This window comes from Mus caroli, unplaced genomic scaffold, assembly GCF_978045245.1.
Source record: "Mus caroli unplaced genomic scaffold, Mus_caroli_1 scaffold_6, whole genome shotgun sequence".
Taxonomy (NCBI): domain Eukaryota; kingdom Metazoa; phylum Chordata; class Mammalia; order Rodentia; family Muridae; genus Mus; species Mus caroli.
The window spans coordinates 28170345-28196549 of record NW_028227261.1 but is presented as its reverse complement, the minus strand read 5'-3'; the positions used below and the strand labels follow the sequence as shown (position 1 = coordinate 28196549).

At 48.2% G+C, this 26205-nt stretch overlaps 1 protein-coding gene across 2 annotated transcripts; it reads left to right on the top strand.

Annotated features, from left to right (window-relative positions):
- Nucleotides 1-800: 800 nt before the first annotated feature.
- Nucleotides 801-25937, top strand: Bsdc1 (BSD domain containing 1). Of its 2 annotated transcripts, none has more exons than XM_085838929.1 (11): nucleotides 801-871; nucleotides 1114-1174; nucleotides 4179-4295; nucleotides 5767-5934; nucleotides 8417-8471; nucleotides 11535-11650; nucleotides 12025-12093; nucleotides 12279-12357; nucleotides 13192-13662; nucleotides 22120-22218; nucleotides 24506-25937. In XM_085838929.1, exons 1-11 carry the CDS (start codon nucleotides 861-863, stop codon nucleotides 24622-24624), a joined length of 1365 nt encoding a protein of 454 aa, XP_085695055.1. In that variant the 5' UTR covers nucleotides 801-860; the 3' UTR covers nucleotides 24625-25937. The 2 variants fall into 2 exon arrangements, with proteins under 2 accessions (XP_085695055.1, XP_085695056.1); XM_085838930.1 differs by having other exon boundaries at nucleotides 22120-22223.
- Nucleotides 25938-26205: the final 268 nt, after the last annotated feature.

The window sequence follows — 26205 nt, the reverse complement described above, 5'->3', positions numbered from 1 at the left end:
GGGGAACACTGGGAGAATTAGTATATAGCTTGTTCCTCAGGCAGGTAAGAGGCTATGGAATCAGGTAGCAGTGATGACCTTGATTACAGTGTAACCTTCGAGGAAGGGAGTCAACCTCTTGCTGGAGGTGAAGGAGGGGTTTGTGTAGATTGAGGAAGTAAGTAGGGCCTCAGGTTCTATGTAAATCCCCCTTCCACCACACAATAGACCTCAATTCCCCTCTATCAGTGGGATTTTTCCAGAACACTTTCAGCTAGCGTTTTCTTAAATCGGGCTTATTTAAAAAATAATGTGAATATGTATCTGCCTCTCCAAATGATCCTGGGAGTCATCCCGAGGAGAGCTGCAAATTAGCCTCTGGATTCTCCTCATAGCCTTACTTTGGCTCTGAGGTCCGCAATCGGAGCTAGCTGAATTAGCCTGCAGCAGAATATCAAGGAGCTGTTACGCGGCAGGCTTCACAAAGGGGGGCGGAACTTAACGCCAGATTCTAAGAACACAACGTCCCAACCCGGCCTCTCCTTTCCTCGCCTCGCCTTCTAATTGGCGGTCTAACGAGCCTGCCGAAATTGGCCCAGAGAGGCCACTGTAGTCAGGGACTACCGGAAAGCTAGCGGCTGGTTGGTGGGACCCGAGGACAATCTTACACACCATTGGATCGAGAGTTCAGAGGCGGGACAAATCGCATTTGGGACACCGATTGGGCAAAGGCGGGACATATTGCTGTAGGGGGGCGGGGACTGGGCGGAGAATTGCCCTTGTGTTAAGATTGGGGCACGCTCTTGGGGGCGGAGCCTGAGGGGGCGGTGCCGTGTCGGAAGTCAAAGGTCGGTAAATAGTGGTGATGTCATGCTGGCAAGATGGCGGAAGGGTGAGCTTGGCGTTCCGCTCTCTGGCGTTGGGGGCTTGGGCTCTTCGAGGGCTGGGGTACTGGGCCAGGGGTCCCTGTTGGGGACGGGCTGCCGGTGCGGGTGCGGACTGAGCTGGAAGGGCAGAGCGGAGGCGTGGTGTGAGGGCATGGGGAAGCGGCCGGAAAAGCCTCATCCGCCGGCCCCAGCGGAGGCTGGGCTGGAGTCGCCCGGCAGAGCCATCAGATGTGTCTGTCTTACACAGGGAGGACGTGGGGTGGTGGCGGAGCTGGCTGCAGCAGAGCTACCAGGCAGTCAAAGAGAAGGTAAGCCGGGCCAGCACCCTTCCCTCGGCAGGGCACCGCGGCCGTCTCCTTGCAACCAACCCCAGCTAGCCCCTGCTTGGGTTTTTTTGAGCTTCTGTGAGGCCATTTACGAGAAAAGGGTAGAACACCACCACTAACAACATCTTACTCTTAAACAGCAATGTAAATATTAGAATATGTGACAGTCACTACTCACAGACAGGTTGGGAGGATATAGACCTTAGCCAAACAGATAGTCTTGGGCCTCACAAAGCTCCGGTCTGGTGTGGAAGCAGTCAAGCAAAATAGCTGCTTAGTTACTATTGTGAATACCGGGAAAGGGCAGTCCCTAATTGTCCAGGCTAGGGAGTCATGAGCATGCCAAGGAAGGTGTAGCCAAGAATCCGCGTAGAGATGAGGATTGCCATATGCGCTGGTACCTGATGGTGCCTTTGTGAGTGGTTTACAAAGGGATGGGGGGTGGCCAGAGAGTGGAGACCTGGGGAAGTGGCTGTGATTGTGACTAATGCTTGTCCCTGTCATAGGCAATGCCAGTTGGTGTTCCTGTTTTATCCCACATTCCTTTATTTACGGCAGCCCAACTAAGTCGTGGGATAACTAATTACTGTTTACCTCAAGCAAGTGAAGGGAGTCGTGCTTCAGGGCAGACTCCGAGAGGCTTCTGATCTCAAATCAGCCCAGTACTTTAGGAACATTTTGTTGTTGTTGTTGTTGTTTTGTTTTTGTTTTTTTGTTTTGTTTTGTCTTGTTTTGTTTGTTTTCTCCTAGCTCCCGGTTCTCCTGGGTAGCCTCCGCTCAAAAGTTCCTTACATTTCTGGGAACTTGGGCAAGTTATTTTGTTGTTATTGGTGGTGGTAGTGGTTTGTCTTGTTTTGAGACGGGGTCTCATGGTGTGTGTCGCCCATGGCTGCCCTGGGACCATTATGTAGACCAGGCTGGCCTCAGCCTCACAGAGATCCGCCCCCTTCTGCTTCCCAAGTGTCGAGATTAAAGGCCTGTAGCTTATGACTTGGGCAAGTTTGTTTATCTGGTTTCTTCTTCTTTTTTTTTTAAACCTTCCTCACTGTGAAATGACAGTACCTCTCTAATGCGATGTCATGAGGATTACATGATAATATGCAGAACACTAAGACAGTACATGGCACTCGCTCTTTATTAAGTGACTCAGTAAAACTCAGTCCCCGTTTTTCGACTTTTCCCTTGCTCCTCTGCTGCCGTCTATGCTGCTGGCCATCTCAGCTCCCTTTGGGTCGGTGTCTTCCTGCTCTCTTAGCATACGTTGTCTCATTTTGAGAGGGGCGTGTAACCTGACTTCCTCTGCTTGCTTCCTTCCCACTCCTGTCTTGAGTCTACTGTACGCCCATCCAGTGCATCCAAGTTCATGTACAGACACAGCATTAGAGAAGGCTCTGCTGCATTGTTGCTCCCCCACGACAGATGCCCCTGGTCTCACTTCGTCTAGGCATGCCCCCAACAGACCTTTTCTTCCTCTTATTTTCTCTTCCCCTTGACTTCAGAAACTCTTCCCTCAAGTCTGTGTTCAGCAGCCTGGCATACTTTAAAAATATGACGTCAATAAGCTTGATTTCGGGTTACTCCTTCCCCACCCCTGAAGCCACCACCTGAACACTTATCTGTAAGGACACTCATTTCACACTTGCCAGCTCCACCGGGTACTTTTTAGCCCTTATCTTTCTGGAACTTTCTGCAACAGCTGGCACTACCATGCTCCTCACCCCACCCTACCCCCACCCTTTTTTGAACTGTCACTCTTCCGACTTTTGTGATGTAACTCTCTCCCAGTTCTCCACACCCTTGTGCACTGTGTAGGTTTTTCTTTCCTGACTGTTGGACCCATGTTCCTCTACCTGCCCTTTAAAGATGGGCCTCTGAAGATCTTTGTCCCCAGCTCACAACTGTGTGTGCTCTGCAGACTCTGTTACGCACTTCTCCTTGCAGGTGATGCCTGCCTCTTTCTCTAGACTCTTTGATGCTGTGCTCTTACTGGACAATTACTCTTACCGGACTCTGAGTGGCTAAACATGTGCCAATCACTAGAGGGACATATTAAAAATGAGCATCTCATTGTGTCCTACATGCTTCACCCTCTTAGTGGTTCCTTATTGTTCCACTGTGTCATGCCAGGTCAGAAGTAGGCAGGCCCATCCTAGGAAAAACAAAATGAAAAACCAGAATACTCAAAAACATGCTTTGGCTGGGCATGACGGTGCACATCTGTAATCTCAGCACTTGGGAGGGAGGCGGGGGCAGAAGGATCAGACTGCTTAGTAAACCTCCTCAAAAGAAAACATTCAGGGGATTGATCCCTGGGAAGTGAGAGGGCTTGCAAGATGGGGTGTGCACAGGTGCTCCAGGAAGTCCTGTTGCAGTTTTCGAGCACAAGATGAGGAAGTCACCCATAGCAGGCAGCAGAGGACCAGCTGGCTCAAAGTAGCTCTGAAGTAGGTCAGCCAGACAGGCAAATATCACTCATTCCAAAGAAACAATGGAGAGTCAAAGCCCGGAAGGGTGGAACCAAGACCTGGGAGAGAATCCATTCTTCTGGGATTTGGGGGGGGGGGGGGAGGTTCTTTTAATACCAGCACTTGGGAAGCAGAGGCAGGTGAATCTTAGAGTTTGAGAGAGTGAGTTCCAGGACAGTGAGGGATACACAGAGAAACCCTGTCTTGTAAAATCAAACAAAACAAAACACCCATACCAAGTTTTAAAAGCCTGTTTGGAAAATATGTGTATGTTTTTAATGCTGTTCTGGTTTTGAGATTATTTGTTAGGAGAAAAACAGTGAATGACTGAGCGGACTCGCTTATGGGCACATAGTTATGAGACTCAGTCCTTAGTCTAGGGAATCCCAGGTCATAGAATCTCGACAAGTCAGTATTATTCCCAATGTCACTCTTAGGGCTCTTAAGCCACTTATGTTTCCACATACATACATGGGATGATGGAGTCTGCCAGCTTTGTCCTCCTTCTCTGTCTTCCATAGTCCACGGAAGCTTTGGAGTTCATGAAGCGGGACCTGACAGAATTTACCCAGGTGGTTCAGCATGACACGGCCTGCACCATAGCAGCCACAGCCAGTGTGGTCAAGGAGAAGCTGGCCGTGAGTACTGCCACACCTCCAGCAACTGCCCCTCACTGACTGCTCTGCCCTGGGAACTGGGTGGGCATGGCCCTGTGTGAAAGTCCAGTCCAAATGTATGAATGGCAATTGGTAAACTGCTGTGAGTCTAACCCGTAACAAGCACCACTTACTTCACTGGTTTATCTTTATGACTGTATACTTGTAGCAGCATGTGTGCCAGATGTTACAATAGCTTCTGGGTTGCAAATGCGTAGGCAGCTCAATCAAGAATAAATCCTGCTAGAGGCTGGAGAGACGGCTCCTTCAGAGAACTTAAATTCAGTCCCCGGCACCCATGTCAGACAGCTCACAATCACTTGTAACTCCAATTCCAGGGGCTTCAGTGCCCTCTTCTGGCCTCTGTGGAGGGCACCTGCAAATCCATGCATGAATACACGCACACGCACACACACAAACTTTTTAAAAAAGAAGAGATAATGTCGATATGTACCAACACTTGGGAGGTGGAGCCTGAACTATATAGCAGAAACTTGTCTTAGCAAAGCAAAATTAATATTATAGTTTTGCATAAGATGGAGTCTGGCCTGCCTTTCAGTTCATTATCCCTGCAAACAGATGGCATACTGACCCAAGATGGATGGCTGCTTGTGCCTCCAGAGGATTCATTTGCTTTCAACTGTCCCCCTGTCAAACAAGGCTGGCTGTCCATATGTCTGCCCAACATCTGCAGGATGTTTTACTTCCTTAGCAATAATAAAAACGTCTGTCAGGTAACATCCATGACTTATTTATCCACAAAAGACAGACTCAGAGGATTCCAGTCTCATGGCCACCAGTGTTAGACCTGGGATTCAACACTGCCACCCACCCATCTCAGCCTTCTCTCCTGCGAGAGTGACATGGATCTTCTCTCGGGGTGTGTGTGTGTGCGCATGTGTGTGTGTGCGTGCGTGCACACACACACTGTTCACGTGGATTCACGTGTTTGTGTGCAGATGCCTCTAGAAGCAAGGACGACCTTGGGCATTCTGTGGCTGTCCACCATGTTTCTCTCACTAGGCCTGAAACTTGTCAGACTCTTCTCTGCCCTCTGCCCTCTGCCCAGTGAGCACCAGGGATCTGCCTGTCTTTGCCTCCCTGTCTCTGTCATCAAACCTAGAGCTTTATATGGCTCTATAGGACTGAACCCAGGCCCTTAGGCCTGTACAGTGAGCACTTTTACCTGGGTCCTCTCCCTAACCCTCCTGACACTTTTTGATCAACCTTACCTGATATTTTGTTGTGATAACCAACAAATTGAAGCTCTCTTCATGCCTACCTTGGCCACGTTCTACATCCCAACTGGGACTGGAGGGCTCTAGTTCCCTCCTCCAGTGTGAGATGGGAGAAGGGTTCATGTCTCTGCTCCTCTCCTCCTCCTATGGTACTAGACCCCAGGTTGTATCCTGCCCTTAGTATCCTGTCTTCCTTTCTTTGGTTTTCTCTGCAGACTGAAGGCTCCTCAGGAGCAACAGAAAAAGTGAAGAAGGGGTTATCCGACTTCTTAGGGGTGATCTCAGATACCTTTGCCCCTTCTCCAGACAAAACCATCGACTGTGATGTCATCACCCTGATGGGTACACCCTCTGGCACAGCTGAGCCCTATGACGGCACCAAGGTATTCACTGAGCCTTTGCTGGAGATTGAAATCTTCACCCACCGACCTCCGATCATACAAGCAATCGTGTGTTCAGGCTAGAAATATACATAGATTTGTATAATTGGGGAACACGAATAACAAAGTAGGTCATTGCTGTCTTTCTTTTTTTGTGCATTTGTTTGTTTGGGTTTTTTTTTTCTTTTTTGTTTTTTGTTTTGTTTTGTTTTTTTGAGTGTTTCTCTGTGTAACAGCCCTGTCTGTGTTGCTCTGTAAACCATGCTGGCTTCTGCCTCTGCCCCTCTGCCCCTCTGCCTCTCTGCCTCTGCCTCTCTGCCCCTCTGTCCCTCTGCCCCTCTGCCCCTCTGCCCCTCTGCCTCTCTGCCTCTCTGCCTCTCTGCCTTTGCCTCTCTGTCTCTCTGCCTCTGCCTCCCGAGTGCTGGGATCCAAGGAGCTGTATTTCTGGTCCCATGACCTCATTACCCAGAGAGGCCTCTGCTTCCTCCCTGGCTCCTAACCTTCCAGATTGCTGCTGCTGTTGTTCTTTACAAACATGAATAAAGGTAGTTTGAGGATTTTCCTTTTAAAAAAGACATTTCAAATGTATTATTTTAAAGAGCTATATAACAAGGTGTTAGCATCTTTCCTAGCCCCTCTGAGTACCTTTACACAGCTGCAGGTGAGGACTGGTTCACTCTAGTGTTACACATTTGCATCCCTTTCAGCTTCGACCATAGTAAGGGTGCTGAGAACATCTTTGGGCCATAATTTGCTTCACAATTCGGATTCTTTAAGACTAATTTCTGCTAGAAATAAGTGTAGCAGTTAGGACCCATGAGCAGCAGCTAGAGCAGTATGTTTGTACGTCTGTCCCCTGCTGCATGGTCAATCTCTCTTGAGGTCACAGAGTGGCGCCATGGCGGTCAGGCCTTGTTGCGTCTTACCACCTTGGATTCCCATTCCACACTTGCATTACTGGCCCTGTTTCTGATAAGAGTCTTAAGTAATCAGAGTGACTCATCACCAGCACTCACTTGCTAATGTTCCCTTCAGACAGACCATGCTCTGTGCCTGGGAGGAAGAAGGGGCCTTTCTTTTGTCATCTGAAGTCAGGCTTCCTGTGGCATTAGTAGAGCATAACTTTATAGGGCACTTGGTAGAATGGCTCTAAAATGTATTGTTTTTTCCTTTTTTCCTGGGCCTAACCTGTTCCCTGCTATGTTGGTCTTATACATGCTAAGCAAGTGTCCTACAACTGAATTATATCCCAGCCCAAGATAGCTGTTGATGAAGCACTAATCATAATAATGGTAATAACTAGGTTTATTCAGACAAGGGTTCTCTGTGTACCTTTGAGTGTCCTGAACTCAGTCTGTTGACCTGGCTGGCCTCAAACTCAAGAGATCTATCAATCTCTGCCTTTGCTGGGATTAAAAGCCTGTGCCACCATGCTTGGCTACTGTTGATAGGTTCTTCTTTTCTTTTCTTTTCTTTTCTTTTCTTTTCTTTTCTTTTCTTTTCTTTTCTTTTCTCTTCTTTTCTTTTCTTTCTTTCTTCTTTCTTTCTCTCTCTCTCTTTTTCTTTCTCTCTCTTTCTTTCTTTCTCTCTTTCTCTCTCTCTCTCTCTCTCTCTTCCTTTCTTTGTTGTTTGTTTGTTGGTTTGGTTTGGTTTGGATTTTTCGAGACAGGGTTTCTCTGTGTAGCCCTTGCTGTCCTGGAACTTGTTTTCTATACCAGGCTAGCCTCGAACTCAGATCTGCCTGCCTCTGCTTCCCCAGTGCTGGGATTAAAAGCCTGTGCTGCCCCTGTCCAGCTTTGCCGATGGGCTTTTAAATTTTAATTTTATTTTGAAATATGCTATCACTGTATAGTGTTGGTTGGCCTGGGACTCAGTATATAGATCAGGCTGGCCTTACACTTACAGAGATCTGCCTGCCTCTGCTTCTCAAGTGCTAGGTTAGTAAAGTGCCACCACTCAGCCTTGTTGCATTTTAATTTGGGGACAATTACATTATCTCACAATTTGCCCTTAAGTTTGGGCTTTATTAACATAATTGCAGCCGGGCGTGGTGGCGCACGCCTTTAATCCCAGCACTCGGGAGGCAGAGGCAGGCGGATTTCTGAGTTCGAGGCCAGCCTGGTCTACAAAGTGAGTGCCAGGACAGCCAGGGCTACACAGAGAAACCCTGTCTCGAAAAAAACCAAAAAAAAAAAAAAAAAAAACCATAATTGCATTTGACTTTTTTTTTTAATTTCACATATTTCAGAAGGAGTTGTACATATGATTTTATAACCTGCTTACTATATTTTCTTGGTTCTCAGGATTAGAATATTGAGTAAGAGACTGTTTTTCTGAGGCCTTCCTGAGGGGTTAGCCACTGTGATCTCTGATAAGTGCCCCATGGGAGGCACTTATCAAACAAGGGGGAGCCCACTTGTAGCTGATTTCATACTATGCATCCACCTCCCCAGAATTTCTGTTCACTCTTGTCTTCTGCTTACAGGCTCGCCTCTACAGTCTGCAGTCAGACCCAGCCACGTACTGCAACGAACCTGATGGTGAGGGGGTAGCAGTGGGTGTGAACTTCTGGGGCACACACATGGGGGATATAGATCATAGGTTCCTATTTTAGGTGTCATGGACCAAGTAGCTCCTACATACTGGGGACAGAGTAGGACCTGTATGTATCTTATACTCTGTAGGTTAGGCTTCGTCCCTTTTCCTCCCTGAGTCTCAAGTATCGTCACCCTAACTTGTTTCTTGAAGAGGCTTTGCTCTCAGGGCCTCTCATCTTCTCTGTTCAGCTTGTCTGCCATCCCTACTGCTCCCCCAACCCCACCACCACCCCGTTCCTGTCCACTCTGCCCCATTCTGGAAACTAGAAACCAGAAATGAGTAAGCCTTCAGACTGTCCATTCCTTCAGAACCAGGCTGCAAAGAGAGAGAAATAAAAGACAAGGACTCGAGCAGAGTTAGTAAAGAGTAGGTTTGACTCCTACAGAATGATGATGGGTAGTGGGCGTCCAGAGGAATGCTCCTAACCTAGCCTGTGGAGCCTAGAAATAATATTTAGGAGTGGAAGGCTAGTCAGGCAAGGGTAAGAATATGTTTGAGGGCTGGAGAGACTGCTCACTGGTTAAGAGCGCCGACTGCTCTTCTAGAGGTCCTAAGTTCAAATCCCAGCCACCACATGTGGCTCACAACCATCCGTAATGAGATCTGATGCCTTCTTCTGGTGTGTCTGAAGATGGCTACAGTGTACTTACATATAATAATAAATAATTTTTAAAACTATGTTTGAAAATTCAGAAAAAACAGGGAGCCCTTGTTTGGGGACACTAAACCAGAGTTGATGCGGATGTGAGGGCAGCCAGGGAGCAGCTGGGGGGCTTTGTGTGTCAGAGTGAGTAGCTTGTGCTTGGTCATGAAAGACTCATGGTGATGCTTCTAGACTTTTCTTTAGTCATAGAAACCTTTAAAAATCTGTCAACAGGCAGGTACAATAGTGGAATCCTATAATACCAGCTACTTGGAGGCTGAGGCAGGAGAATTGAAAGATTGGGACTAGGCTGAGCTATATAATAAGTTCAGAGCCAACTTGGGGCAATTTAGCAAAACCTTTACTGAAGTAAAAATGAAAAGGACTTGGGATATATTTGCCTAGCATATATACAAGGCCATAGGTTTAATCTCTACTACCAGGAAAAAGAAAAAGAAAAGAAAAAACCTGACCAAAATGATGAGCCCAGTGATGGCACAGAGGCCAGCACAGCTCTGAGTCTGAGGCCAACCTGGTGTACACAGTAAGTTCCAGGATAGCCAAACTTTGTCTCAAAAAACAACAAATGCTGGGCAGTTGTGGCGCACGCCTTTAATCCCAGCACTTGTGGGGCAGAGGCAGGCGAATATCTGAGTTTGAGGCCCACCTGGTCTACAGCATGAGTTCCAGGACAGCCAGGGTTACACAGAGAAACCCTGTCTTGAAAAAAACAAAACAAACAAAAAAAAGACAAAAAAACCCCAAAAACCCAAAACCAACAAACAAACAGTGATGAGCCCTTTCTATAAAATTTTATGGGCTGGAGAGATGGCTCAGCGATTAAGACTGCTCTCCCAGAGGTCCTGAGTTCAATTCCCAGCAACCATGTGATGGCTCACAACTATCTGTAATAGAGTTTGATGCCCCCTTCTTGTGTGCATGAAGACAGCGACAGCGTACTCACATACATTAAATAAATAAATATTAAAATTTTATGTTACAAGGCCAGGTATGTTAATGTATGCCTTTTTTAATAATCCCATGACTTGGGTGGCAGAGGGAAACAGAATTCTGTGAGTTTGAGGCTAACATGGTCTACATAGCAAATTCCTGGCCAGCTAGGGCTATATAGCAAGACACTGGCTAAAATACACAGACACACATTTCCCCCGCTGTGGACCCTAGCTTTAAAAGCTCACATTGGGGCTGGTGAGATGGCTCAGTGGGTAAGAGCACCCGACTGCTCTTCCGAAGGTCCAGAGTTCAAATCCCAGCAACCACATGGTGGCTCACAACCATCCGCAACGAGATCTGGCGCCCTCTTCTGGAATGTCTGAAGACAACTACAGTGTACTTACATATAATAAATAAATAAATAAATAAATAAATAAATAAATAAATAAATAGAAGAGACCAGCAAAGAATGAATTTATTTTAAAAAAAAAAAAAAAAAAAGCTCACATTGTAGAATTGTAGAGAACTATTGAAGAGTTTGAAGCCATGTTGTAAAGGATGAGACTAATGGCAAAAGGTGAGGTAGGGGTGTCTAGAGATCCCATGTCAGTGGTAAGGCCAGAGCCTGGATGAAGAGGACAGCACAGCAGGGGAGCCTGAGAAGTAGAATCAGACTGGGCAGGTAAGTAAGGAGCTGGGATGTCTTCAGGGGTTCCAGCGATAACTAAGTGGGAACATGAATGAGCTTGTGTTATGACAGCAGCTGGATGGGGAGCCCAGGGTAGATTTTGGGTAGTAGAGGAATAGATATTGTCATAAGAGGAGGCTGAAATGATTTAGGGGAGGGCTGGTGAGATGGCTCAGCAGGTAAGAGCACTAACTGCTCTTCCAAAGGTCATGAGTTCAAATCCCAGCAACCATATGGTGGCTCACAACCATCCATAATGAGATCTGACGTCTGTCAGCTACAGTGTACTTACATATTAATAAATAAATCAAAAAAAAAAAAAAAAGAAATGATTTAGGGGAGACACATGAGCAAAAACAAAGGAAAGAAAATGAAGGAGTCTAGGCAAGAGGAATGTTCAGAGAGGAGGGCAGAGGCTCCTGGTCACATGATCTAAGGGAGACCAGACAGGCATGGCCATGACTGAGAGCATGCAGAGGACTGAAGTGGCAGCTGACATAGGTGATACTGGAGACTGGAGTCCTTTGTAGAGATTCTGATCTTGGAAGAACCCACCCACCCCTTCACCTTGTCTCACCTTTTCCCCCTTGGACCAAATGGCTTTGGAAAGATCCCTTGTGCTTTCTTTACTGTTCAGGTACAGGCTCAAGTGTTCTCTCTAGTTCAGGTGTTCTTTCCCCAGACATAGGCAACTGACTGTTAGTGTCTGTCCCTCTGCAGGGCCCCCAGAATTGTTTGATGCCTGGCTTTCCGACTTCTGCTTGGAGGAGAAGAAAGGGGAGATCTCAGAGCTCCTTGTAGGCAGCCCCTCCATCCGAGCCCTCTACACCAAGATGGTGAGGATCCCGCTGTCAGAAGCTCCACTCTGAGCCTGAGGTGTGGGGAAGTACATGTAATGGGAGACCGTGTACAGCCCCATGGGCCTGTGCTGAGCCAAGAACTGCCAGGGAGAGGCTGGTTTACCAGCTTCTGGCAGACAGAGAATGGTGAGAGAAAGACCAACAAACTGGTATGGGGGTACTGTTCTCCTTCCTTGGCTGAAGTTTGGCCCAGAAGATGGGTCTGGTTGGAATTAAAGTGGAGTGGAAGTGCTCTGACAATTACTGTAAGCCACGTCCTGGGTCTAGACTGCAAGAATGGCTGAGAGCAGACTAGTAACGACTCCATACATCATGCCCAAATTTTCACCTCTATTTTCCTCTCCCTCCAGGTTCCAGCAGCTGTTTCCCATTCGGAATTCTGGCATCGGTATTTCTATAAAGTCCACCAGCTTGAACAGGTATGCTGGGCTAACCCAGGAAGACCACCCTACCCCACCCCCAGCCCTGGGGGAAGCAGGCTGGATTTTTGTCAAGACAAGAAAGAGTTGAAGACTATAGTCCTTTCTGGAGTTGCCAAGGGTCCTAGGGTCAGGCCTGAGAGGAGGACACCCTAACCTCCTGGTCATTACTCCCCCACCCTCAGGAGCAGGCCCGGAGGGATGCCCTGAAGCAGCGGGCAGACCAGAGTATCTCTGAAGAGCCTGGCTGGGAGGAGGAAGAAGGTAAGAGGCAGTGAGTGAGATGCTGACAAATGTGCCTGTGGTTCTCTAAGCCTGCAGAGACATGGCATCCCTGGGGAAAGCCAGCAGGAAACAGTGTAGGAGCGAACAGTCAGAAATTGACACGCAGCCTGTCACACAGGGCTCGTGGGACCCAGAGTGGGTACAGAAGTCACATGTGCCAGCTGGAACAGCTTGCCGTGTCACACGTGAACGTGCTGTGTTACTGTGTTACATAGTTACTGAGGAGCCTGCTAAACACTTAGAGTCCTTCCCCCAACACCCTTCTACATAAGCCTGCAGGATTGCAGTTCAACAGCCTGGCAATCAAGAGGCAGATCTCTATGAATTGGAGGCCAGCTTAGTCTACACAGAGAGTTCTAGGTCAGCCAAGGTTGCATAAAGAGACTATCTCAAAACAACATTTAAAAGAATAGAGAAGACAAGACTGTGGCTCAGGATGTGTTAAATACTTACACTGTATGTCCGGCTTCCATTAAGAGCTTCCTGTGTGCTTAGCCCTTAGCAGAAAGAAGCCAGTGTCCTTTTCACCGAAGTAGCAGATTGAGTAAGTGCTGGCTGCACAGAGTGAGATGAGTCTGGCCCAAACCCAGAGCAGACCCTCTTCCAGGCCTGTCTCAGGCTGTGAGTCACAGTCCAGCTTGGCCACTGTATGTGTGCCACTGACTGGCAGGGACGTCTCCCTGGGCTGAAGCAGCCGTGCGGTGCACAGGCGAGCCTTCATCATGGGAAACATGACAGGTTGTGCATGTTCCTAGGCTGGCTTGGGGCTGACTGAAGTTACACGCCCTCTTTTCCTGACCTGTCTTTCCACAGAGGAGCTTGAAGGCATTGTACCATCTCCAAAAGAGGCAAAGATTCCAAAAGAGACCAAAACTACTACATCCCCTGAAGATGAGCCTGCCCCCCAGAGCCCTTGTGAGGAGACTCCAGTGGAGCCCCCTGCAGAGGCCACCCCATCTGAGAGCAGTGAGAGCATCTCCCTGGTGACACAGGTTGCCAACCCTGCAGCTGCACTGGAGGCCTCAGAGCTACCTAAAGACCTGTCCCAAAAGCTGTTTGAGGCGTCGTTGGAAGAACAGAGTCTGGCTGAGGATGAGGGTGAAACTGGACCCCCACCCCCACCTCCCTCCAAGCCTCTAACCCCTGCAGGCCGAGCCAGTGGCCCAGAACCCAGGCCTCCAGCCAGAGTAGAGACCCTGAGAGAGGAGGTGCCCACAGACTTAAGAGTGTTCGAGCTGAACTCAGATAGTGGGAAGTCTACACCCTCCAACAATGGCAAGAAAGGTAGGTCTGGAGGTCTGAGTGCAAGTGGATGGATGAGTGGGGCAAGCAAGAGCTGCCACCGTGGGTGTAGATGGATCTGTGTCTTCTAGGTAGGTCCTAGGAGCAGATAACCTTCACTTGTGATCATGGAGGGTAGCTACAAACGTATTACCGTATTTATTAGCTAACATTTACCTTGTCAGTGAGTGAAGGTGATGCATTTGGAAATTGTTGGGGTCTTTTTGTTTGCTGTGGTTTTGGCTCTGTTGTTGTGGAGTGTTTTGGGGGGTGTTTTGTTTTGTTTTTTACTCTGTATACCGTGTGCATGCAGTGCCCACAGAGTCAGGAGAGGGCGTTAGATGTCAGTATAGGTGCTGTGACTCAAGCCCAGGTCCTCTGTAAGAGCAGCCAATGTTAACTTCTCAGCCGTGTCTCTAGCCTCTGGCTTTGGCTTTTTGTTTGTTTTGTTTGTTTGTTTGTTTGTTTTATTGGTTTTTGAGACAGCGTTTCTCTGTGCAGTCCTAGATGTCCTGGAACTCACTCTGTAGACCAGGTTGGTCTCGAACTCAGAAATCTGCCTGCTTCTGCCTTACAAGTGCTGGGATTAAAGGTGTGTGCCACCACTGCCCGGCTTGGCTTTGGCTTTTTGAGACAGCAGCACCTCACTATATACCTCAGGCTGGCCTTAAACTGTAGCCTAGGCTTGGCCTTTTAACTCTTAGATCCTTTGCTTCCCAAGTGGTAGAACTACAGGAATGAATCACCATGCCCAGCCCAGTAGGGTTCTTAAAATCAGCAAAATGGAGTTTTACGCTGGGCCTGTGCTGTCACGTGGGGTTTTTTGTTTTGTTTTGTTTGTTTTGTTTTGTTTTGTTTTTGAGACAGGGTTTTTCTGTGTAGCTCTGGCTGTCCTGGAACTCACTTTGTAGACCAGGCTGGCCTCAAACTCAGAAATCCGCCTGCCTCTGCCTCCCAAGTGCCGGGATCAAAGTCGTAAAGGTGTGCGCCACCACGTCCAGCCTGTCACATGGTTTTTGTTTGCCTATTCTCAAGCCTCAGGTCCATATTCTCAGTTTACAGATGAGAAAAGTGATGTCTAGAAATGTTAAATAACTGTTTAAAATTGCTATGACTGAGAAGTGGGAAGCCTGGCTGCAGACTCAGGTTGTGTTGGCCTTGAGTCTGTGATCAGGCCCTTACCTTTCCTTACACTTGGCCCATTGTAGCCTTTTAAACAATTCAGCTTTGCCCCATTGGGGGTTCCTGTAGTGTTGATGTTAGAGCTCTTCTATCTGTGGAGTCCTGGGGAAGTCAGCTTCTCTAAGCCTTTTATTGTGAACCATGGAGACACACCGTGGACCTAGCCTGAGGGGTGAAGTGGATGCCTGTGGGCCTCTGGTGAGCCCATTCCAACAGCAGGGCTTTAGCTATATCTGAGTAATGGAGTCTTTGGCTAGAGACCATGTTTCCGTGAAAGAGCAACCTTCTGAACTGCAGGAATTAAAGGCGAGGGTAGATTGCCACCCCTTGACAGACATGCTGCCATAAAGTTTGCCCTGCAGGTGAGGTCCAGCCTGCAGCAAGATGACAGTTTGCTGCAGGAAATGGCAAATGGGCTTGCCACGGCCTCAGTCAGCCTGACGGCCTCCATCAGGTCGTGCACGCACTTGCTCCTTGATGGAAACTTCCGAGTCTCCAGTCTGTATCACAGTGCTGCTTTCTGCAGTGAGGCCATCCATTGAGCTCCTCCTGCTCTTTATGAGACATAGGAGGGGTGGGGCAGCAGGGGCAGGCTTTGTGATGAAACATGAGCTGCATGGGACAGGTCTGACACTGGAGGCTTTCAGGGCGGTTCACCAAGGAGACCTGTGGAGAGTTGGCATGGGTGCTGGGGGCTTTGTTCAGCTGGAGGGGGGGCGTGTTTAAGAGGTCAGGCCTACAGCTCCCATCCCATCTTCCTCAAGTAAAGGAGACACAGAAGATGGGAAAGTAAAGGAGACACAGAAGATGGGAAAGTTGGTTCTCTTTTGTTGGTTGTGTTCTGGGACTGGGTCTCATTGTGTACTCCTTACTGGCCTGCAACTTGCTGTGTGAACCAGGCTGGCCTGGAATTTACAGAGCTCCATCTGCCTCTTCCACCTGAGTGCTAGGATTAGGACACCCAGCCTGAGTGCTAGGATTAGTACACCTAGCCAGAGTGCTAGGATTAGTACACCTAGCTAGAGTGCTAGGATTAGTACACCTAGCCAGAGTGCTAGGATTAGTACACCCAGCCAGAGTGCTAGGATTAGTACACCTAGCCTGAGTGCTAGGATTAGTACACCTAGCCAGAGTGCTAGGATTAGCACACCTAGCTAGAGTGCTAGGATTAGTACACCTAGCCAGAGTGCTAGGATTAGCACACCCAGCCAGAGTGCTAGGATTAGTACACCTAGCCTGAGTGCTAGGATTAGTACACCCAGCCAGAGTGCTAGGATTAGTACACCCAGCCAGAGTGCTAGGATTAGCACACCTAGCCTGAGTGCTAGGATTAGTACACCTAGCCTGAGTGCTAGGATTAGTACACCTAGCTAGAGTGCTAGGATTAGTACACCTAGCCAGAGTGCTAGGATTAGTACACCCAGCCTGAGTGCTAGGATTAGTACACCTAGCTAGAGTGCTAGGATTAGTACACCTAGCCAGAGTGCTAGGATTAGTACACCCAGCCTGAGTGCTAGGATTAGTACACCTAGCCTGAGTGCTAGGCAAGCCAGGGTGGGTTGCTTTTGGGCTTTTCTTTTCTATTTTTTTTTTTTTTTTAAAGATTTATTTTTTGCCTGTGAGTACACTGTCACTTCCTTCAGACACCCCAGAAGAGGGCATTGGATCCCATTACAGATGGTTGTGAGCCACCATGTGGTTGCTGGGAATTGAACTCAGGACCTCTGGAAGAGCAGCCCGTGCCTTTAACCACTGAGCCATCTCTCCAGCCTCTGAGTGGGATCTTAAGTAGTAATTGAACATCATGCGCTAGACTCGGAGGTTCAGACTGAGCGCCAAAAGCAGCAGCACCCAGAGGCTCTGCTCACTCACACGCTGTGGGACTGCTGCTCTCCACACCCCTGCTTTCTCTTCTGCAAATGGAGATTGTTCGTGACAGTCCTCACTCAGGGAAGCAACTTTGGTAGAGCCCTGCTCTGGGGAAATGAATGCTCTCTGTTGCGGTGATAAACACCATGATCAAAAGCAATCTGCTAGAAGTTTTGTTTTATCTTAACTTCCAAGTAACTCTCATCTCTGAGGGAAGTGATTCAAGCTTCAGGGCAGGAGCTTAAGGCATGAGGTAGAAGCCATGGAAGGGTGCTGCTTATTGGCTTGCTTTCCGTGGCTGGCACAGTCTACTTCCCTGCCACCGCCTTACCTTTCTCCCTCTTGCTCTGGCCCTGCTCACCATGGCCTCACTCACTCCCAGCCCCCAGCCCCCCCACCCCCCATCGCTTCTAGCCACTCCCTCCCCGCCCCTTTCTGGCCCTGCGCTCCATAGGTTTTTTTTTTTTTTATTTGTTTCTCATTGTGGATGGTTGTTAGCCACCATGTGGTTTCTGGGATTTGAACTCATGACCTCTGGAAGAGCAGTCAGTGCTCTTAACCACTGAGCCATCTCACCAGCCCCACAGTCTACTTAGGTAACTCAGGACCACCTGCTCAGAGGTAGCACTAGTTACCGTGGTCTGGACCTTCTCACATCAAACAAGAAAACACCCACAGAGTGGCCAGGCTGAGAGAGAGGGGCAGTGTCTTCACTGTGGTTCTCTCTTCCCAGATGACCCTGACCCCAGCTGCATCAAATTGACCAAAGAAACAAAATGTAATCAACACTGGTAATGATAGGTGACAGTCTCTTTCTTTTCTGTATCTAGACCTGTGGTAAGCACTGGATATGCCCGCTGTGGGTGCTGAGAGACGAGCTGAGGTCCTCTGTAGAAGTAGTACAGTCCTTAGTGGCTGGACCATCTCTCCTTCCCGAGCCTTGCTTGAACTCTTGATCCTCCTGCCTCTGCCTCTCAAGTGCTGGGATTACAAGTGTATGTCACCACTCATCTACATGCTATACTTTGGTCTTAGTCATCTTTCTCCCTGATAGAAGAAAACCTTAAAAAGTAAGGTTATATACCCGGCTATGCTGCATAGTGGACCCACATCTCCAAAACTCAAGGCCTGGCTGTAGGGGCTGTATGTAGTGGAAGGGAAAGGGGGGCTTGGGTACTGACTCCTTTTCCTTCTGACACCCACCACATCTCAGCTGCCAGGCTGGCTCTGTGTGCAGGAGGACTGGGCCAGATTGTGTTTGCCTCTTCCGCCCTCAGCAGAGCAGGGGGGAAGTTGGGATGAGTGTGTGCCCTGTGGCCCTGGGTTAAAGGCCTACTTCACTATTACCTGTCGAACCTGTTTTTAGTCTCTATCTGAGGAAGTAGAAAAACAGTGACACAAAAAGGTAACTGGGCAATAGACCCCCAGGCTAGTAATCACCAAGAAAACAAAACAAAAGGCTCCGTCGGGAAGTCTTTTTTTGTTTGTTTTTTTTTGTTTTTCAAGACAGGGTTTCTCTGTGTAGTTCTGGCTGTCCTGGAACTCACTTTGTAGACCAGGCTGGCCTCGAACTCAGAAATCCGCCTGCCTCTGCCTCCCGAGTGCTGGGATTAAAGGCGTGCGCCACCACGCCCGGCCCGTCGGGAAGTCTTAATGTTCTTAAACCAACCTTGTAATGCGCCCTCTGTGACAGCACAGGTGGCTCATGTCCGTGCTACTGAGTCTTCCTTCTGTCCATTGTAAATTGGGACTGTTGCTCAGAGGGCAGATGTGAAATGCTCCCGAGAGCTAGTCGATGAGTTTCTGCTTCTAGAAGGGTCTGCCCTAGCACATAAGCCCGAAGAGAGCTTCAGGGTCCAGAGATGAGGGGAGGCTCTCGTGGCCACAGCCTGGCTTTTGACCCACAGGAAGCCAACCACGCTGACAGATAAGCATGTCCTGAAGCCACAGTACCAGGAGACTCCATACAGGATCAGAACTTGTCTTGGCTGTAGGTCTGCTCTGACTTGCAGTGGGACATGTAAATTACTTACCTCTGAGACAAGGCTTTTGAAAGAAATATATGGCCCTACTTCTCCATTTGTGAAACATTCATTGCCTTTCAACATGTACGTGCACATGACACTTACCTTTTAAACAGCAGCTCCTTTCTGTGTAGAGTTAGCCAGGAAATCTAATACAGGATCCTGGGCTACACCTGGCCTGCTGAGTGAGTGCAGGGGGAGGAAGAATTTGTGTCCTAGCAAGCTTCTCCAGTGGTCTTTGCAAAGACGGTGGTTTACCCTGAACTACATTTGAGACTGGATCTCATGTTTCATCGGCTGGCTTTGAATTCACTAGACAGTAGAGGATGACCCTTTGAACTTCTGACTCCTAAGTGCTACACGGGTGGGTCACTGCCGGGATTTTTCAGTACTGGAGATTGGACTTAGGGCTCTGTGCATGCCGAGTGCTGCACCAGCCAAGCCCCCGTCCCCAGCTCTTCTCTGGGCGGAATTTGAATAATTAGCAGTTCAGAATAATTACCCAGTACTACACAGTAGGTGTAATGGTCAAATGTACAAAAGAACAGCAGATTTTGCAGTTCCTTCCTTACTGATAATTATAACATGAATGGTTTCAATATTGCCTAGAAAAAACCATGCCTGAGTATGTTTAAAGTAGTCACGTTGTATGAGAACCGCACAAAGCAAGAGCAGGAAACTTTCTAGGAGGAGGGCCAGGTCATACTGTAAGTTCTTTGGACTGTAGAGTCTGCTGACATGGCTGAGCTCTGCTGTGAACACATGGAAGTATCCATAGACAACGTGTAAACAGACACACAGATGTGATCAAAAATGTTTTTAAAGACTTAATTTTTTATTTTTTGTTTTTTTCCAGACGAGGTTTCTCTGTGTAGCCCTGGCTTGGCTATCCTGGAACTCACTTTGTAGACCGGGCTGGCCTTGAACTCAGAGATCTGCCTGCCTCTGCCTCCTGAGTGCTGGAATAGAGGTGTGTGCCACCACTGCCTGACGACCTTAAAGTTCTTATTTTTGAGACAGGGTCTCACTGTCTCAAAACACCAAGAAAAGGAATGTACCACTATACGTATGTAGTTTTTAATTTTTTAAAGTTCCTAAGTATGAGTGTTTTGTCTGCATGTATGTCAGTGTCTGACCTGCATGTCTGGTGTCCTGGGAGGTCAGAGGCAGCCCTGGATTCCCTGGAGCTGGACTTAGGGAACATTAACTGCCATGGGGTTGCTTAGAATAGGATCAGCGTCAAGAATAGCAAGTACTTGTAAGTACTGAACTCTCTCTCCTCTGTGTGTGTGTGTGTGTGTGTGTTGGTGCATCAGTACAGCCTTTCTAGCTATAAAAGTAGGTTGGGTCCCCTGGAGCTGAAGTGACTGGTGGTTGTGAGATACTCAATTTGAGTGCTGGAAACTGAACTCAGGTTCTCTGAACTCAGGAACTCAGTGGTAAAGTATACATTCTTTACCACTGAGCTTTCTCTCTGCCCCCTCCCTTCTTTTGTGTGTGTGTGTGTGTGTACCTGTGCATGGACAAGTAGAAACACCTAGTGAGTTGGTTCTCTCTTTCCATCATATGTGTTCTGAGAATCAAACTCCGGCCAGGCAGTGGTGGCGCACGCCTTTAATCCCAGCACTTGGGAGGCAGAGGCAGGCAGATCTCTGAGTTCCAGGACAGCCCGGTCTACAAAGTGAGTTCCAGGACAGCCAGGGCTACACAGAGAAACCCTGTCTTGGAAAAAAAGAAAAGAAAAGAAAAGAAAAGAGAGAGAGAATCAAACCCAGGTTGTAAGACTTGACAACAAGGGTCTTTGCCCACTAAGCCATCCTGCTGGCCCCTGTGTTCCATAGAAACAGTGGATTGGATTTGATCCATGGACAATAGTTGCCCAACTGCTGACTTAAACAAAAGGTCTAATAATACTAGGTATCGACTTGATGTTCTGGGCATCAGAGACTATATAAGAAAAAAATATACATTCCTCTCTTCTTGGAGCTCTTTATACCCCCTCTTCTATTGGACAGTAAGCACAGTTAGCCTGTTATATGTTGCAAAATAAATGCAGTGCAGAAAAGAGCAAAGCGAAGGGAAAGGTTGTGACTTAAAAGAAGGTAGTAGAGTGTGCCTAGCTCGCAGCTTGAACCTCAGCACTGTACAAACCTAGCACATATCTCACATTGGAATCCCATCACTTAGCAAGTAGACGAATGGGAATCTTCACTTCATAGTGAGGTGAAGCAGGGACTCAAAGAATTGTACATAGGATAAAATAGGCTTGTCAGCTAGGTGGTGCTTCAAGGCATGGAGTTCCAGGCCAGCCAGGGCTAAAGTTTCTCAAGGAGAGGCAAGGCAGCTTTTATTTCACCCTTACAGGACAGAGACAGAGAGCACTTGTGCCAGAGAATGGATATGAGGTCAGAATAGTCTGTCTCTAGACCCATCTCATCAGCCCTGATTTTAAAGAGGTGGGGGGAGGTCTCACCCTTAGACTCAGGAAGCAGGATCAGGTGGAGCTGTTTAAGTCAAGGACAGCCTGGTGACAACTGAAGGTATATATATATATGGTGAGACCCTGCTCAAAAAAAAAAAAAGAAAGAAAAAAAAAAGGCAGGTTGGTGTAGAAAACTCTAGTCAGGGCTGATCTTAGACTCCTGCTCCTTCTGCTTCTGCCTCCCAAGCACGCACTCGAGAACACAGCATATGCCTCCACGCCTGGCTTTATGCAGTCCTGGGCACAGAACCCATGGCTTTGTTCATGTAGGTAAACACTGAGCTATAGCCCTGAGTGTATAGAGTATGTTGTGTTGTTTGGGATCTTAACTAGACCTTGGGTGTGTTACGTGTTTTACTGCTGCTTCCAGGATTTTTCCTTAGACTTCTACAAGTAAGATCATTGAGCCCAGGGCTGGAGAGATAGATGGCACTGACTGCTCTTCCAGAGGTCCTGAGTTCAATTCCCAGCAACCACATTGCGGCTCACACCATCTGATGCCCTCTTCTGGTGTGTCTGAAGACAGCAACAGTGTGCTTACACATAAAATAATAAATCTTTTAAAAAAAAAAAAAGATCATTGAGCCCAATTAAAAGTGGTTATATAGATTTTGTGTATTATCATCCCCTTTTTTGTTTTTTTTTTTTGTTTTGTTTTTTTTTTTTTTTCGAGACGGGGTTTCTCTGTATAGCCCTGGCTGTCCTGGAACTCACTTTGTAGACCAGGCTGGCCTCGAACTCAGAAATCCGCCTGCCTCTGCCTCCCAAGTGCTGGGATTAAAGGCGTGCGCCACCACGCCCGGCTATCATCCCCTTTAAAGATAGCACAAGTATGTGCCTAGCTGTCTTTAGACACTCCCTCCATGTCACACGCTTCTAATTACATGTGGCTTGTGATTCCAGGCTCAAGCACGGACATCAGCGAGGACTGGGAGAAGGACTTCGACTTGGACATGACTGAAGAAGAAGTGCAGATGGCGCTTTCCAAAGTGGATGCCTCTGGTGAGGTGAGGAGGTCTAGCTAGCAGGACAGGCAGGGTAGAGGTGCTTTGCCAACAAACCTTGCCACCCACCCCTTCAGGGCAGATCCCTACATCTATCTGAGCTAATGCTTGCAGGAAGGGAAACGAGGCTTTCCTATCCAGCTTGTAACAGTTACCGTGGGGATCTGCTGCTGACCAATTCTAGGGTGTATGAATGAATGAATTCTTTTTTTTTTTTTTTTTTTTTTTTAGGTTTTTCGAGACAGGGTTTCTCTGTATAGCCCTGGCTGTCCTGGCACTCACTTTGTAGACCAGGCTGGCCTCGAACTCAGAAATCCGCCTGCCTCTGCCTCCCGAGTGCTGGGATTAAAGGCGTGCGCCACCACGCCCAGCTGAATGAATGAATTCTTTTTTTTTTTTTTTTTTTTTTTTTTTTTTGGTTTTTCGAGACAGGGTTTCTCTGTGTAGCCCTGGCTGTCCTGGCACTCACTTTGTAGACCAGGCTGGCCTCGAACTCAGAAATCCGCCTGCCTCTGCCTCCCGAGTGCTGGGATTAAAGGCGTGCGCCACCACGCCCGGCTTGAATTCTTAACCTTAACTGCATCAGAGTCACCCAAGGAACAAGAAAAAACAAACACACACATGCTGAGCACAGCGTGGTAGCACAGTGTGATCCCAGTGCTCAGGAGAAGCAAGGGGAGGTCACTGCCTAGATTTCATAGGTCACGGCTTAAATAGAGATACAGGGATGCTGAGCACTGGCTGGTCCTTGCACGGAGTCATTTAACATCTCTTTCCTCATCTGAAATACAAGGTTGATAGCAGCTGTCTTAGAAGCTGTAGTGAGGTAAACCATATAACCACTGTAAGTGGGGTGCCTGTCATCTGATGTCACTCAGACACTAGTGACGGAGTTTAAGTTTCAGTGGGCTTTTTATTGTTTTTATTCTTTACTACCTCACCATTTCTGCCAGAAGTGACGTGGCACACCTTTAATCCTACCACTCAGGAGACAGGGGCAGACAGATTTCTTGAGTTGTAGTTCAAAGCCAACCTGGACAATATAGTGAATTCTAAGACAGCTAGGGCTGCACAAGAGATTTGTCTCAAAGCAAAACCAACAGCAGGCAGTTTAGAGAGATGGTCTGCCTGTGAGCCTCAGTCTGTATATATATGGCCCTCTCTCCTTTCTCTCTCCCCCATTCCTCTCTCTCTCCCCTCTTCTTCCCTCCTCCTCTCTTCCTTTCCTTTCTTTCCTGAGTGGGAAGGGTTATCACTGACTTAACTGTAGCGCAGGTTGACCATGAGTTTGCATCAGTCCTTATGCCCCAGCTTCCTGAGTGCTGGGATTGCAGGAATGGACCAATAGGCTCAATGATAAAGATCTGGTTGGTTTTTCATTTTGAAAAGCTGGGGCATTAATGCAGTCACTATTGCAGAGGCCTCTGTGATGTCCTATGAAGGACTTGCTAGCTTATGTCTTTTAGCTCTCTTTAAATCCGAATATGCTTGGCTAGGAATATGGTTCTGTGGTAGAGCACTCACCAAAGCATGCATTCAGGAGGTCCTGAGTTTGATGCAAACATACAACAAAACCCGAATCTCAGTGCACCTGCCTCCCCACCCCCAGGCCCCCTAGAGCAGGACTCAGCTGAGAACAGGGCAGCAGTGACAAGGAAGTTAGAATAAGAAGCCCTAGAGAAACCCTGTCTTGAAAAACCAAAAAAAAAAGAGAGAGAGAGAGAGAGAAGCCCTGTGCAGAGAGAACACACCCTGGCCTTTCAAGTTAACAAAAGAGGGAACAGTTTTAGCTGGGTGGTGGTGGCATAGCCCTTTAATCCCACCACTCCAGGAGGCAGAGGCAGGCAGATCTCTGTTAGTTCAAACCCAGCCTGATCTATACAGCAAATTCCAAGACAGCCAGGGCTACACAGAGAAACCCTGTCTCAAAACAAAACAAACAAACAAAACCAGTAGGACAACAACCAAAAGTAGACATTAGCTCCTGAGCCCCTCAGAAGTTTTTAGGCCTTTGCTCAGCAGGGAACAATCTCTCTCCTTTAGGGACTGACTCCTCCGAAGGCATCCCATGCAGAGTTGAGTGTAGTTAGTGGAAATAGTTCCTTTGGATCTGAAGCCATCAAAGCAGCAAGCCTCTCTCTCAGGCAGCATGCATCTGTGTTAAATTCCCTAAAGCCAAGGATTGTTGTGGGAACGGCCCAGTCCAGTGGTTACCTAGCTCAGTGGGGACGGTGGGCTCTGGGCGTGAGTGTGTTTGTGTTCTCAAAATCTCCTCATCTTTGCAGCTGGAAGATGTAGAGTGGGAGGACTGGGAATGAGGGGAGCCGGAGCAAGCAGCTCCCCCACCCTCGGCACATCCCACCTCCCTCGCTCGCTAGTCTCGGCCGGACTTGGAAGACACTGAGAATGTCCCCCCCAAATGGCCTCTGCCATCTAGAACCTGGTACATATTCTGGTGGCTCCCTGCTGGCCCTCTGCTCACACCTTGGAAGAGCCTTTTCAAATACAGATCCAGAAGTCTGATTTGTGCCAACCTTAGGATGACCTAAGGGGAGGACCCCGTTACCCCATCACCAGAGAGCCTGCATTTCCCTGCTATTGTAGGGATTCCTACTGGGAGACCTCGAGGGGTAGCTGTCTCCTGCAGAGACAAGAGCTGAAGCACTGGTCTCATTGAAGACAACACATACTACCCCATAAGCTAGTAAGCCAGCAAGAGAGGCCATGCCACCTGCCCTTGACTACACAGGAACAGTGAACAGCATTTTCGTTCCTGACCCAGTGAGAAAGAGGCATTCATCTCTGGGAAATTTGCCTCTCTGGAATCTCCATCCCAACCATTTCCCGTTCCTGGGAAGGTCCTGGGGGTTCAGAATCTTAAGACCACACCTTGACTCTTCTCTCACCCACGCCGGGATATCCCTACACCTTCCCAGGGCTTTTATGTCAGATGCACCCAAGTCCTTAGCCCATCTGTGCCACTGCAAGAGTCTGCTCTTGTATTTCTCTCCCTCCCTGAGAAGGGAGGGAGCCACTTTCAGGCCCTCCGGTGTGTTGCCTGGTAGGATAACTGCTCCAAGCAGCTACCTACCTTGACTCCCATAGTTTGGGACACAAGCCAGCTCTGAGCTATATGAAGTAGTGAGCAGAGATGAGTACTCACAGTCCATCACCAGGCCAGCTTCTCCTCAGTGTTCTTGAAGGGATGCGCTGGGGCAAGCATCCTGAGACTCCTGTCTCCTGCAGAGGCCCTCCTTCCCGAAGACAGTCAGCCTGGGGCTCTTACCCTGAGACAATGAGGGCTGCATGAAGATCTGGTGCTGCGCCGATGCTGCCCTGGTGATGCAGTGTGCTGGGGCATCCACCAGTGACTCATTTAAAGGGGCTTGGTCAGGGTTGCTGTGAATTGTGGGCACTGCAAACCTTCAGTGAAGGGGGTAGGGTGGACAAAATGCTAAAAAAAATTTTTTTTTTGATGGGATGGGTTTTTCTCTTTGTAATTATTTTAATTAACTTTTTGGTTGTTTGTGCAATATTATATATTTTAAATTATAATGCATCTCCCCAGAGTATTTTGTAGCTGGGAAAAGAAAAAAAAAAGTAAAGAAAAAAATTCTAACAGCTGTTAGTTTTGTAATTAAAAAGGAACAAAAATAAAAAGTTTGTCCTGAACCTTTTACAGATTTGCCATAACAGCATTAAAGTGATTGAACAGAAGCCGGAAGTGTCTGGGGATGTTTCTGTCCCCCTTGGCAGAGGCTCCCACAGCTGCAAGCATGCTTTCTGCCTGGAACGGGCCGCATAGGTGGGGTCCAGCCTGGGTGCTAAGGATGCCCCGTCTCTTCCTGACTCTGCTTGGCCTCTGGTTTGAGAAAGGTTTGGGCCCAAGCAGCTTCTCACCAAGCCAAGGAGTCAGGAGGTCAGGCCTGCATTCCAGATGCGCTGGCTTTTATCTGGAAAGCGAGTTGTAGCACCTGAGTGGTCC

Excerpts from the sequence above, each read along its gene's own strand:
- Bsdc1 (XM_085838929.1), top strand. Across the intron at positions 8,472-11,534 it reads GTACTGCAACGAACCTGATG|GGCCCCCAGAATTGTTTGAT; the intron begins GTGAGGGGGTAG and ends GTCCCTCTGCAG. Across the intron at positions 13,663-22,119 it reads CTCCAACAATGGCAAGAAAG|GCTCAAGCACGGACATCAGC; the intron begins GTAGGTCTGGAG and ends TTGTGATTCCAG.